The 15,202-nt window shown below is 45.9% G+C and overlaps 1 protein-coding gene across 31 annotated transcripts in view; it reads right to left on the reverse strand.

Annotated features, from left to right (window-relative positions):
* Window positions 1-3,430: 3,430 nt before the first annotated feature.
* Window positions 3,431-15,202, reverse strand: part of TCF7L2 (transcription factor 7 like 2) — a 194,873-nt gene continuing 183,101 nt past the window's right edge. For 8 of the 31 annotated variants that reach the window (XM_061193551.1, XM_061193408.1, XM_061192895.1 and 5 more), the window contains 4 exons: window positions 13,079-13,127; window positions 12,436-12,486; window positions 11,068-11,140; window positions 3,431-5,568 (listed from right to left, as the gene is read on the reverse strand). In XM_061193551.1, coding sequence (XP_061049534.1) covers window positions 5,163-5,568; window positions 11,068-11,140; window positions 12,436-12,486; window positions 13,079-13,127 — 579 coding nt within the window. In that variant the 3' untranslated portion in view covers window positions 3,431-5,162. Of the gene's footprint in view, window positions 5,569-10,379; window positions 10,454-11,067; window positions 11,141-12,435; window positions 12,487-13,078; window positions 13,128-15,202 lie in introns of those variants that run through there. The other 23 variants (XM_061193702.1, XM_061193626.1, XM_061193329.1 and 20 more) reach the window with 7 other exon arrangements.

Raw genomic sequence — 15,202 nt, forward strand, 5'->3', positions numbered from 1 at the left:
TGCTTCCTCTCTTCACACCCTGGGTCCAGACAAAAGGCCCTCTGACCCAACATGCATCCACATCATCAGAATAAAAAGGGAACCTTCCATTATCTGACATGGAAAACCACCTACTATAATAATCACTTTCAGCACAGACTTGTCCAAAACCACCACCAACACTGGAACAACTGTCCATTCTGGAGGATTCTGTGCTAAGACTCTGCAATTGTCCCAGAATTGGCAAATGCCTCTGTAGTGGGCTGAAGGGTAGCCGCCTAAAATATATACCCACATCCCAATCCTAGAACCTGTGAATATTATTTTATATGGCGGAAGATGTGATTAAGGACCTAGAGAGAAGCATCTTATCCAGGATCATCCAGGGGTCCCAAACACAATCACACGTATCCTTATAAGAGAGAGGCAGAGGGACTTTCAGGACAGATGCAGAGGAGGCAGCGATGTGAAGATGGAAGCAGAGATCTGAGTGATGTGGCTATAAGACAAGGAACACCCAGGACTGTAGGCAGCCACCGGAAGCTGGAAGAGGCTCCAGAACATCTGGAGAAAGCACGCACTGGCTCTTGGACTTCTGGCCTCCCGAGCTGTGAGAGCTATTGCTTGAAGTCACCAACTTTGTGTTACTTTGTTACAGCAGCCACAGGTAACTAATACACCCTCCTAACATGCAAACTTCCTTGGCCAGGTCCCAACAGAGGTCAGGAATGATACGGCTCAGAGATGAGGTTATGGGCTCCTAGATGTTGTCTTAGGGTCCCTTAGCAACAAAAAATCCACAGATCCTTTTCATGGATGAAATAGAAAGATGTTCAGTTTGAAAATAAACTTCCTGAGGTACGAAGAAACCAAACCGATGTCAAGAAGAGAGTTGAGGGACTTCCCTGGTGGCGCAGTGGTTAAGAATCCGCCTGCCAATGCAGGGGACGCTGGTTCGAGCCCTGGCCCGGGAAGATCCCACATGCCGTGGAGCAACTAAGCCCGTGTGCCACAACTACTGAAGCCCGTGTGCCTATAGCCCGTGCTCCACAACGAAGAGTAGCCCCCCCTCGCCACAGCTAGAGAAAGCCCGCGCGCAGCAGTGAAGACACAGTGCCACCAAAAATAAATAAATAAATAAATTTATTTTAAAAAAAACAAAAAAGAAGAAGAAGAGAGTTGAGGGGCAAGGACTCGGCCTGCCATTTGACTGGAACCCGGGCTGTGCAGAATTAGACAAGCCTGGGGGGAAAGGAAGTTCCATATTAGGGTGGAGAGAAGATCCCCAAAGCATTGCTCAAATGTTCAAGAGCAGTAAGCACGTGGCTAGGTGATCGCATTTTGAATTTTAGGAAGAGATCTGTACTCAGGCTGGCTGATGATGGAGGAAGAGCACCCCTTCCACCTGGCATTTTCGGCCTCTGTAACAAGGGCAATGACTCATACTCCAGCATGGCTGAAAGGATTAAGGAAGTAACTTGAGACCTTGGAAGTTCTGAGAACACAAAATTTGGAAGCATTATGGAAAGTTTCTATTCTCCTGCTTCCCGCAATACAGGTGTGGAGTTGGCCAACCTTGTTCATTCCTTCCCCCAATATATATGGAGCACCCTCAATGTGCCAGGCACTGAACCAGAACCCTAGTATAAAACAGAGATCACCAGAGCCACAATCCTGCTCTCCTGGGGGGTTCCCTAGAGCAATGGGTCTAAACTGGGTGTTATTTTGCCCCCTAGGGGGCATCTGGCAACGTCTGGAGACATTTCCGGTTGTCATGACTGGCGGGAAGCGGGTGCTTCTGGCATCTAGTGGGTAGAGGCCAGGGATGCTAACACCCTACAATGCCTAGGACAGTCCCCCACAGCAAAGAATGATCCAGTCCCAAAGGTCCACAGAACCGAGGGGTGTTATTAGTGGCCTAACAAGGCCACCCCCATTGACACGATGGCGGATGAGAATGTTAATGAGAGGGAAAGACAGGAAGCTGGAAGATCACAGACATCGTCACTATCATCTACGCGGAGACCTGAAGGATGAGGAGGAATGAGGCTGCAGGAGCAGAGCAGACCTCCCAGGCAGAGGGCAACTGCATCTTTGAAAGCGGGGCAAAAATGCTTTTAGGGGAAAGCGAGTGTGTGCTGCAGAGGAGGGGTGGAGCAAACAAGGAAGCCATCAAAAGGACCATCCCATCACTCCATTTGGGAGAAGGACCATCTTTACTACGCAAGGAGGCATAACTTGGTATTAAGAGCACGGGTTTGGAGTCAGGGCTGAATTTAAATCCCAGCTCCACCACCCTACAGGCTGTGTAGTTTTAGACAAGACACACACTCTGAGTTCCCAAACCCAGTTTTAGAAAATAAAGCAGAGAGTGGAGGGGGAGGATGATATCTACCTCAGGGGGTAGGCGTTAGGATGAAATGAGAAAATGCCCATCAGCGGCTTAGCCCACTGCCACAAAGAACAGATATTGTCATTTGTGTTTTCAAAGGTCACTCTGGTCCCAGCGTGCAAAATAAAATGGGGAAGGACAACCAGAATCACTCCTTCCCGGGAATACAAAGCAAATGAAAACAAAATATCAAGATTTTACCGAACAAAAATCAACTTGAGCAGAGCAGAGCTTCCAAGAAAAGTCCTTAAGGACAATACCGTGTAACCGTATGTAACAAGGGCAGTGACACAGACCGCTTCCATGCCCAATGAAATCACATCCTTTGCAGGTGAGGCTGTCCAGATACGTGGAACCACGTATGCATCCATCCATCCATCTGTCCGTCCTAGCCAGCGTGAGGAATGAATGCAGTGGAAACCTTAGGAAGATCTTTACTGTGGCCCCTGGTTGACGATGGGGATGAACGCGCACCCCGGCCAGGGCAGAGCCCTGAACTTGAGTCTCAAGAGATGGCAAGAGTCCTCCACGCAAACTTGTAACGGAAGCACCTTGATCCAATTTTCTAAAAACCTTCTTGCTTAACAATTGCTCACCCTGGCATCTCTCCCTGCATGTTAATTCTTAGAAAGAAATAAGGATACTTTCACATCAATGATCCTTTAAATGGCAATGATGCGGTTTCTTAAATCCCCTCCTGGTGAACTAAGTCTCATTAACCGGAATTAAATCATTTCTGCTTGATACTCTGAGAGGGCCGACTGAGATATAGCAGAGTGACAGTCTTATAGCCAGAAGAGTGACATTTGCTTTCAGAAATGAACTAACCAGGTACATAAAGTATGGCAAACGGACATTAAGAATGGGGGGGCGGGGGGGAGGGTCAGAAAGCAACCCCTCTTAAGATTTCAAGGCCCATTTCTGGTATCCAAGTCACCACCCACCACCCACACCAACCACGGGGTCTCAAGTTCCAGCTTGGGAACACATTTCTCTTGGTTAAGGCGGATCCAGCTTCCCCAGAAATAAAACCCAAATTACAGAAACAAGTGACCAGCCTTTATCTGCACATACTAAGTTGCTTTTATTAATCCAGAACGGCATGCTACAGATACTGTACAGCATGAACATTTATTCATTACAAAAATGGCTTCCAAACCATTAAAAATGAAATTGGAATAAGAGCATAAAACGGAACAGTAACATCACAACTGTTAGGAAACATTCAAAGTATTCACAAAAAATGTTATAGTTAGCATTTTAATAAACCAGAGAAAAATCGGAGACAGTTTTACAATCGCTTCATGTCAACTACAATGGCACTGAATGAACAGGTTTCAGCTTTATACAGCATTTTGTAACATCAACATGCCTAGGTTTTTTTTATTTTTAAAGTTTGCTACCTACTTGTATGTCATACGTGTACATAAAAGCGGCAGCTGGTTTTTCCTTTAAGAGTAATCTAATATACAGAATTTTTGGCCCTTAAGGGTTTATACCTCTTCATTTAAAATGCTTTCTGGACAATCTGCTACCAAACACATCTTGTTATAGGTGACATTAAAACTACATACAAATCTACCTATGTAACATCACAGCAAAACATGATGAACAAAAATTACAGCATCAAAAAGAGAGAGAAAGCTAAAGTCACTGAGAATTTTGGCACATAAAGTTTTGCACATGGTCAGTCCATGTCCTCAGGGTGCAGGGCGCTCGCCTGCGAGTTCACAGGGGAAACGGGACAATTTCCACTGCTGCTCGTACAGCGTCGCTAAAATTCCCTCACTAATTTTCAAGTCTTGTTTTACATAATGGCTTTTAAAGCAACTTTTGTTAATGCTACTGATCCTTTAATGCAACTATTAATGTCCATTTGGCGGCATCTGGGTTTCATACGGCAAAAAAAAAAAAAAAAAAAAAAAAAAAAATGTCCAAAAGGGAAACAAAAAATATATATATACACATTTTATATATAAACTTAAAAACCTTGTACAAATGAGTTGTTATATATAAGATGCTTATGCTAAGGGGAAAAAAACTTTATACAGTTTCAAGAAAAAGGAAAACATATTTTAAAAGGGACAACGTACAGGTTTGACAAGCAACCTCTAAAGCAATAAATACTACTGGTCCAACAGCGTTGTGATTCCATTAATTGTTGAAGAGCATCCCCCTCCCCCCAAAAGAACAACACCATGGAACAAGGTATATTAACACATTTTAACCCTTTGTTTCTGTACATTTAAACAATAACAAGTAACATCACAATAAAAGTTGTTTCACACAGGAAAAAAAAAAAAAAAGTAAATGGCACTGCATTCATTGTGCCCTTATGGTTTAAAAACCAGATGTAAAATGATTGGTTCGCAAGCTCGTATTTAATACAAATAATACAGAACCAACTCCTTTTGGAGGGCTGTTTCAAAATTGCTTCTTTTTTTTCCTTTTTGTTTTTTAATCAGTCTTTTAAAACTAAGCTATCCGAACTACATAACAGTTATGTATATATATATATTTTTTAAACGCTACAAAGACTTTAAACAGCTGTTGATAAAAATTTTGGTAGAATCATGAGGTTCTTCTCTCATCTACATATTTAAAAGGAGAAATTGAAATAAGAATGGGTCAAATATTGACCAATGAACTCGATAAACATTAACTAATGTAGCCACGTGGCACAAACGGAAAAGAGGACAAAACAAAAACCTGGCAGAAGGGGGCGCGGGAAATAAAGAAAAGCAGAACGCAACACTCCACAACAGGGCAACCGGCGCTGAGGAGGGTAAAGCTATTCTAAAGACTTGGTGACGAGGGAGAGCGGCTGCGGCTGCGTCCCGGCCAGAGAGCCGTGGGAATGTAAGGAAGATGTCGACGGCTGCGCCAGAGATGAGGGAGGGATGGCAGGAGGCAGGTCCAGGGCCCCGTTGGCACAGAGGGCGGGGGCCTTGCCGTGGGCGGCCTCGGCAAGCAGGAGGGCGGGCGGCGGAGGCATCATGGGCAGGTGGGCCAGGGGGTCGGGCTTCAGGGACAGCGAGAGAGGCTGGGTCTGCTCAGTCTGTGACTTGGCGTCTTGGGGAGGGGAGCCTAGCAGGTTGGGGGAGGAAGGAGGCGAGTCTAGTAAGCTTCCATCTGAAGAGGGTGGACTGAGGCAGCTGCCTTCACCTTGTATGTAGCGAACGCACTTTTTTTTTCTCCTAGAAACAGGGGAAGAGAGTTATCTGTGAATAAAGGGCAAAGATGCCACGGGAGAGAGTTCTCGAACGCTCAGAGCCGAGGTGACGTCACCTAGCGGATGCCCTGCGGAGGCACGCCCAGCGGCCAGGGGACGATTACAGTCACGCTGGGGTGCGGCGCTCACTGAGCTAAGCCTGCTCCAGCAAACCAAGTATGTCAGACCACAGAACTCCCTACCTACCTGCTTCCCCTGCCCCCACTAAACACCCAGCGCCCCACCCGTGCCCAAATATAAGCCAGCAAGCGAAAGGGTACCACCTGTAGACGGCGGCACCGATTTGCCAGAAGGTGGCTAGGTGCAAACTGAGATGAACTCAAAAGCTTGTTATTTCTCTTTTGGCTTAGACACGCCCTCACTCCCCATCATAACCACCCTCCTCCATTTCCACCACTACCACCCCTACCCCGCCAATGGTGGGTGTGGGTGTGTGTGTGGGTGTGTGTGTGTGAAAGAGAAAGACAGAGCTCCCACCCCAGGTGCCTCGTATCAATCTGAAACTCTCAAAATGCTGACTGTTGAGCCCACAGAGCTGAAGGCAGTGCTAGCAAGAGGCTTAAAGGTTTTAACCCGCCACCATCACCACCATCACCACCATCACCACCACCACCAGAGGCTGCTGGCGCCCAGAGAGTTTTCGGGCTTGTCTGTTAAGAACCACACCAAATCAAGAGAGGTCAGAATCGGGGGTGGGGAGGGGTGAGGGGAACGAAAAGAAAACCAAATAAACTCAAAAAGAAAACAAAAACAAAAAATAAAAAACCAAAACCAAAAAACCACCAAAAAACAGGTAGAAGAGGATAAACAAAGGTGGGGGAGGGGGAAGAATAAGAAAAACAGAAAATGATCCAAAGGAACAAGAATAACTGGTTGTATGGCCTGCAGGTTGTGGATTAAATTATGAATCAAACTTGATTTTTTTTTTTTAAGATTTGGGGTCTTCCCCTCCCCCACCCCATAGTGAGAAGGCTAGAAGGAGAGACAGTGAGGATGGGATGGAGGGGCATCCTGCCCTGGTCCACATGCCGGGGCCAGTGAATGCAGGGTACAGCCTGTCACAAGGAAGTGATGACAAAGAAGAAGTGCCAGGGAATCACAGCATGGACCTTCTTGAATGGGGGTCGTCAGGATTAGTGTTTAAACCAGAAAGACTAATTTTGCCCTGCACCAAAACGAGAATCTCCCCTCTCCATTTCCTGTTTATGTAAGAAATAGGAATGAGAATTTCAGAGCCTCTCTTGCTTATCATCTAAAGTTGGGGACATCAATTCAAGACATTGAGCATGTGACCTCAAAGCTTCTCCTATTATTCATCCCAGTCTGATGGGATAATATTTGGTAGGAAGAGTGATCCTGGCGATCAACCCCACACATGCTATAAAAGTAATGCAGATACAGGGAATGTGCTGATCTAAGGAGAATACAGTCAGAACTACAGCTGATAACACTCTGTCTGTAAGCGCCGGCTGGCTTCCGGTCATGGGAAAGCAACTAAGATGCTGCCTGGTTGAAGGCAACCACTGTCAGATGTCACTGGCCTTTGAAAGGAAGTGGGTGTAATGAGTTCCTCCTTGGGTCTGTGCCCCAGAGCTGTCTGATGATGCCCCTCAGTGCGTGGGGTGTGGACTCCGCAAGATGGCAGGAGGGAGGAGAGGAGGGGGGGTGAAAGGGCACATGCTCAGCCCTTCCTGACTCCCAGAGGCCAAGACCCATTGGACTGGTGGCCTCAGGGTCTATCCATCCCTGCTCTGGGTCGAAAGGAACTCTAGGAAAGCAAGGGCAGCGCCCCCCTTCACCTTCAATTTGACAAGGTTCCTTTTTCTCCTCTGGGATAGACTGAAATAGACTGTGGGTTCTGCTCCCATCCCAGAAACTCAAGACAAATAATTAAGCCTCTCAGAGTTTTAAACCACCTTAGCCTGCAGATCAAAACATGCTCAAAAAACTATGTCCATGCATTTTAAAAATGGGAGAAGAAAGGGGGTGGGGAGGGGGGCATAAGCAAAACTGAGAAAGCAACAGGGACAAATGGGAGAGAGGACAGGGACAAAGAGAGAAAGAGGGGAAAAAATAACAGGAAACAAGGGAATGACATCCAGCAGCGTTCCATGCTATATTAGGGCAGAGTGAAAAAGACGGGAAAAGCAACTTGGTGGGCTCAAAACAGAATCTTGTTAAAATGTCCTCAAATGTCAAATAAAATTAGAAACCCTGTGCAGGGAGCGAGGAGCCCTGATTGGCTAGGAGCATTTCTGGTGCTCCCCTCCCCCCTCCTGCCCTCCTCATGATAGGAAGTTTCCGTGTCGTGGGGATGAGTGGGGGCATTTGAACACGGGACACGAAGACTATGTTGACAGGGCAACCGCTCCTTCTAAGAGGTGGCAGAGCAGACAGCAGTCGAACACGTACATTTCCGACAGGCCAGAAAATGCCTCGTTTTGCAACTTCTTTTTTTTTTTAAAGCACATTTTGTCTTACTGATTTAGCATCAAGCTAGATCCTGGCAAAGTCAAGAAGAAACATTGAGGGAAAAAGGGACAAAACCCATTCTCTTACCCTCCCCCACCTACGCTCCATCTCTCAGCAAGGGGTGGCCCCTTAAAAATCCATTTTTAGCTTCCTATGGATTCACTCTGAAAGGAAAGTAAGAGTTCTTCCTGACCCTATTTTGGAATTAGGCACTTAAAGGAGCAGAAACGCATCTGCTAAAGCTTTTAGAGTATGAAATGACATCCCCAACAGAGGAAGAATGGCCACCACGGAAGGTCTAAGGGTGCTGAGGCGGGAAAGAGGAAGGATGGTGCTGAGGAGAGAGGAAGGACCTCTGAGCACCTGCGCTGCCACACTGACAGCTGGCCCCCCACACCCCGCCCCCAAGCTGCACTGTAGAGAACCATGTTGATGAAGCGGCTCCGAAGGCTTGGGGTGGTTTGTTTTTGTTCTGTAAAAATGTCATGAAAATTCTCGTCTCTGAGGAAGACTCCACACTCCGCTTTAAGCAAGGTGCAGCTGGGTGTGAGAAAGGACCGTCTGTCTGGTCAATGTTGGTCATGATTAACTTTCATCCCCCAAAGTGCCAAGTCTAACTTGCAGTTACCTGCTTCCAAAGCAGAAAAAGGGATTCATAAGCCACCACTCACCTCCCACAAATAAAATACACAAACCAGGCAACAAACCACATTGCGAGGGGCGCACAATGGTGTCGGCTATGCGTTTCTACAAAGCATGAGAAACCCTCCCTTAGGAGTGGGCCCTGCGATCAGCTAACCCTTCACCACGGCAGGCGACTCAGAGCAGGATTCCATAGCTAATTATCTTCCCACTCAGTGCAAATAAAAATCTGACACAAATTCACCGCCTGATAGGGTCGGCAGAGTTCCCATCTTCCAGGCCAGCCCTAATGAAACGCCTAACGCCCTCCACCAACTGCATCGTGAAACTCTTTTCTGTTGCACAGACAAGACCCCGGGACTGTGTGGCAAGGCCATCTGTCACCTCCGTGGACACTGTCAACTCACAGAATGGGTGGGGGGGTCCCTCTCCTGCTGGACGTGCACCCAAGGCCCCCGGTCCTCACTCAATGGGCATGAGGGTCGCCTGTGGAGGGCAGCCTCTCTCAAGACAGACTCTTGGGCCCTCTCTCCCCTCAACACTTGGTCAACGCGAGGCACTTCGCCCATCTCTCGTTAGGCGTCAGGGGAGGGGGAAGAGACACAGGAGACTGGTGGGCATGCACGTAATGGAATGGACATCTGAGCTAACGTCTAAACACAGAACACATGGCAGGGCGTGGAGGAGAGGGACACGTGACAAGGGAGGCACTACAGACAGGGGAGCGTGTTTGGGTGTTGAGATACCTACCATCATAATATTCCAAATTCAAAGACTGCTTGTATCAGAACAAAGAAACAACAAATTTAACCAAAGGTGGTCATTAAAGGAAAGGAAATGAGACAGGAACTAGTTGGTATCCCTCCACCAAGAAGGAAGTACCTACACCTTCTCTGAAATTACAGGTTGGATGGAACCTGCAGGTGGAACACAGGCGTTTAATTTGGACTCTTCTGATTCACTTTGGAACCAGCGCTCTCTCTGTCTCTCTAAATATATGCATAGATATATATTTTTCATTCTGCAGGCTAGCAGCACTGCAGTACGTGACTGCACGACTCACTGCTTGCAGCCCTGTAGCTGGTGCATGCCGTTCAATGCCACGCTTCTTTTCAGCACTGTAAAACAATGTCAGCTAACCAAGCTCCTCTGTCCAGAGACGTGGTTTTGAAACAGAAAACAAACAAAAAAACAAAACAAAACCAAAAAAAGCCTGCCCCAGAGCCCTTCTCCAAGTGTCTGGACTCCAAGTGCATGGGAATGCTATTGCTGCCAATTTGAGCTCATTGAAACCTTGGGACATGGTGGCTGTCTCTCTGTCCTACAGACATGCCACGGAAGCATTGACAGGGCCGGGCCAGTTCCAGAATGCTGGCTTTCAAAGCAAAAGGATAAGTGCCCGTCCTGGTCTGTGAGGGCTGTGGTCTAGGTCCTACCACCAGGGATATGTTACTTGTAAGAGCAGGGGAAAGAGAGAAAGAGAAAAGTAGGGAGAGGACACGGCATAAAATTAGCAAGGAAATTTTGAAGAATGAGGATCATTAGTCATTGATGCCAGCGGGGAAGTAGATGGGAACGAGGTCAAAATATATTGACACACTAAGGTACCAGAAGGACAGAATGCTTTGATTTTTTCCCAAAGGCCTCGCAGTAGGGAATATACCTGCACGGTTTGCACCATAAAGTCTGTCGGTCAAGCCCGAACAGTGCCCGACACTTCTTTGGAGTATTTGCATCTGTTAGCATAAGGTAAACACAAAAAATACAACACAATGGTGGGTCGTGCTCAGTTGGATGTGAAATCTCAGCTACAGCTGACTTGTCTTCGCTATCACCTCGGTTCTATTTGACTGTCTTCCCTCACCAAGGACATGAAAGGAAAGGACTTCTATGCGTCAAAAGAAAAAAAAAAAATAAAACGATAAAACACAAAACAAAAACAACAACCAGAAACCAAAAAACAACAAGGAAAAAAATAAAAACAGAGAGAGAAGAGGAGGGGAAAAGGTGACGTTATTTGCTTCTACCTAGGCCAGGCTTACGATGGATGTCACTGAGCCCCCATCCTGGGCTGTCGGGAGGAAGGGGCTGGCAGGCAACATTCCCTGGGAGGGGGCGCGCTGGGGTTTGCTGTCGCTGACCCGAGGAGGCACGAATGATGCTGTTTTACAGTGGCATTTTGGCTAGCAGCAGCGAGGACAAGCACGTCCCTCACAGAGCAGTGTCCCGCGCCCTCCTGTCTCCTAAGATCCACACACAGAGCTACAAAGCAACAGGCCAGAGAAGGGGGGAAAGGACCAAATAGACCAGCTGCAAACCAGCACAGCGAATCTGGGAAATCTATACACACCTGCAAGGGCCGCACCAGTTATTCTGTTGATCAAGGCCAAAGCGCGCTCGGCATTTCTTAGGAGCGCTCAGGTCTGAATGAGTTCAAGAGAGAAGCGAGCGGAAGAGGAGGACGTGGGAGAGAGGGAGAGGGAGAGGAGAGAAGAGAAAGAGAGAGAGAGAGAGAGAGAGGGAGGGAGGGAGAGAGAGGGAAGGAGAGGAGGGGGAAGAGAAAGATACAAATAAGAAAAAAATAAAAATAAAAAAGGGAATAAATCAATGACCTGGTTACTAATTACATAATATTGACTTTCGTTTTTAACTTTCTTTAATTTAAAAAAAAAAAGGTAAAAAAATCACATTCTTATTCAACTTGTGAAATTAGCTGTTGCAAATAAAGCTGCAGTATCCCTTCTTTAAGGACTGTCTCTCCGATTCGGTTTGAACTGATAAAGGGAAGTTAGATACTGAAGAACTAAGTTTTAAATAATGTTTTTCCTCTTTTGGTTCTGCTTTTTTTTTTTCTCTCTCTCTCTCAATTTGTTTTTCTTAAAGAAGAAAATAAAGCAAAGGAGGGAATTAAGTTTGTCACATGCTTTTTTCTTCTCAGAGTACAACAGTTTAAAAAAGAAAAAAAAACTACAAATAAAAACAGAACAAAACGAAACAAAACAGAAAGAAATAAAGAAAGAAAGGGGTTGTGGTACTGGGATATTGCAGCTTTTGGAATGTTCATCTTTTCTTTTTGTAAATCTATTTTCATTAATATTAAGAGAGGAACAGATAAAGGTCAACAGGCTGTGTGAATGAGCTGTTAGGAGTTAGTTAGAAGCTCACAGCAGCATTTAAGCAGGTACAGTCAGTGAAATGCTAGTGGATTTGCAAATTATGAGCAGAAAAGCAAAAGGAAGGAAAAAAAACTAAAATAAAAAAAAGCAAAGGAAAAAATAATCATACTGCGGATGCATGCTTGCGTGAGAAAACTTAGTGGGAGCGATGAAAAAAATGCCATTAGATTAAGGAGGTTTATTACTGAATTCCTTCCATTTTGTTGTTGTTGTTGGTTTCTGTTTTTTTTTTTACCAGTCTCTTTTAAAGAAATACTGCATATTCAATTTGCACAGTTAGTTCAACTCTAAATCACTGTCATCACGGCTTAAACAACTGTTACGGGAAAAATAAATAAACAAAGCAGAAGTTAAATTAAATTAAAAAAAACAACAAAAGCAACTGAAAAAAAAATCTACCGAAACATACGAAACCGTGTAGATGGTCATTTTAAAGAATGTTCAAAGGTCATACGTGTTTCATGTTAATAAAACTATAATGGCAAGAAAAATTAAAAAAACAGTTTATCAACTATTTTAATGACTCAAAATGACATTAGCACCTGTAATCGGAGGAAGTGAAAGGCAAGGATTTAGGAAACATTCGCTGTGTTCTGAAAAAAAAGAACAAATTATACAAAGCCTTCAAAATGTTTTTGTCGTTGTTTGTAAAAGCCTGGCCTTCTCGAAGGGACCTCTGAGATTGCCTATGCAGTATTTCTAATTTCTTCTAGAGAATGACAAACCTCCTTAATTTAAATTGGGTGCAATTGACCACTGTAAAGGCATGCATCAGAACATTCAGGAACAGCCCAGTTAATATCAAACACTCGCACACACCCCTTCTGCTCCCCTAGCCCCCTCCTTATCCCTACTCAGACACATACAAAATAAGCAGACTGTATAAATCCCCGCCTAGGCATGCCTACCGCTCTCCACTTACAGGCTCTGCAGTTATTTTAAAACACATTCCACTAGACTTAACAATGTGCTTTTCATGCAACAATGAATGTTACTAGCTTTAAAAGGGCAGTCATGAAGCAATTAATTAAAATGCATAAACAAAAAGGCTGGCTAAGATGGGTCCCCGCCCCCACAATGTCCTGGCCTTGAATTTCTCCTGCCTCCCCCAGATAGAAGCCTGACATAAAAAGAGTGGTCTTCAGAGTACCGCTCCCTTTCTCCATCCTGCTTATTCAAACTTACCATTGGTCTCCCCGGGCTGCTTGTCCCTTTTCCTCTTCTTCTTCTTCCCCTAGATGATGAACAGATGAAACACAGGGAATTATTTCAGGAAGCAGATGGGAGGAGGGCGTCTGGGCTCACCTGGAAAGGAGGCAGGAGGAGGGGCACTGGCTGCCATCTCCATCCACACCGGCTCCTGAGTGTTTTCCCACCCCCCACCCCCCTTTAATCCAAGCGCCCTTCAATTGTGCTCCAGCTGAAGGAACGCGCGCCCAGCAGAAGGGAAGGGATCAGCAGGGTGGAGAAGAAAGACCTCTTTTCCCATACATCTATGTCCATCCTCAAACCTGACCCCAAGCATCCATAAGAGGGAAGAGGAGAACTGGATGGCAAAGATTCAGGGAGGTGTGGAGAGACAGGGTTGGAAGTGGCCCAAGAGCCAAGGGACAAATGAACGATGTTGAGATGGCTGTGAGAGCCTCCTTGCCCCGCACAAATCTCTTATTAAGGCCAACTGGTCCTCATTCGGAATCAAAATATAAAAGCCTTAGTAGGAGATTTTCTTGGCGCTATAGCGTGGGCCTTGGTTTTAAAGACGGAAGGGGAGAAAAAAGGTGAAACAGAGCCAGAAACCATCTGAGCTCCTTTTCAAACTGCCGAGTGGACATCCATAAAGGGGAACATTCGGCTCTCGCCGTTTTCCACTTACGTCACGACTATAATACTCTTAGTAATAACAGCTACCATTTATTGATCACATACTGTGTGCCAGACATGATTCTAAGTGTGCTATTCCTAGTGGCTCATTTATCCTCACACAATCCTATACACCAGGTGTGATCATCATTCCAATTTTACAGACAAGGACACGGAGGCACAGAGGAGTGCATGCACTTTCCTGAGATGACAGAGCTATCAGATGATGGGGCCATGATGGGAACCCAGGCGATCTTGGTTCCATAGCCCTTATCCGCTAGGCTACACTGCCTACCTATTTACTGCCTTGCCCTCTGAGGAAGGCTCTTAATGGATTACGGGTGATACACCGCATGGAGTGATTCACATTCTCCAATCTGACCCTCCTTGATATCTTGACGGTCTGTTCCCATCTGTGGATTTGGAATGGGAGTAGGGAAGAACTCTGTAGAGGTAACCGCCCCCTTCCAGATCTGAAACTAGTTCTCCCTCACACCGTTAGCTCCAGTCCCACCCAGATGAATTAGCTGCCTGGTATGTATGAAGTGTCACAAACAAAAGGAACTGGTGGTCTGACATGTCTATTTGTTTCAGAATATCTAAATATTAACCTTTGCCTAAAAGTTCTCAGGGTATGTTGACGTCAACTCAAGAAGAGACAAGAACAGCCACTGGTAGAAAACTTGAGAATCCATAAGGCCCTGTAAGGAGAACCCCAAGGCAGAGATGCCACTGAGTTTTAGATCCAGCTGAGGGCTGAGAACCAACAGCTCTAGAGAAAGCCTCTCAGATCTGGGGGCCTATGCCTCTTGGGAAATCTCTCTGGGCCTTCAGTGCAGTGTTTCCATCAGAAACATTTCATGTTCCTTGGCATCCAGTTAAAAAAAAGAAAAGGAGTTCGTGTGCTTTCTCATGAACCCCAGCGGCCCATCTTCATATCTGTGTCTCTCCTGTGTCAGGAGCAAAGTGCCACCTGGCCATCTTGGAACAGGCAGGAGGGTCTAGTTTCAGTTTATTTAGGAACCTGAAAGAAAATCTCAACGGGGCACAGAAACAGTTCAACTCCAGGTGGTGTCAGCAGCCATGTAGCCAAGGGCTTCCCAGTCATCTGTAATACAGGGCTCACCCATTTCCAATCTCCTGCAATATGTTCTGAAAGGCACGTGAAAATATCCGCTACCCCGGGAAGCTGTCTGTTTAGGATACATAACTAAGATGTTCATGACTGAGGAAATGATCATTTAGACTAAAGGCTTCTAGAGGACAGGGGTTGTGTTTTAATCGGAAGAGGACATGAAGAAATGAACACTACGTAGTGAAGAGGGAGATGCATTTCAAGGGAAGCGGCCATCCCATTATCTCTTTAAATATAACAAAGGAAAGGAAAGGCCTCGAATATGGTGGGGGCGGGGGGGTGGGAGGGGACTCAAGATATGTAAATGGCCTGGG

Source organism: Eubalaena glacialis, chromosome 1, assembly GCF_028564815.1.
Source record: "Eubalaena glacialis isolate mEubGla1 chromosome 1, mEubGla1.1.hap2.+ XY, whole genome shotgun sequence".
Classification (NCBI taxonomy): domain Eukaryota; kingdom Metazoa; phylum Chordata; class Mammalia; order Artiodactyla; family Balaenidae; genus Eubalaena; species Eubalaena glacialis.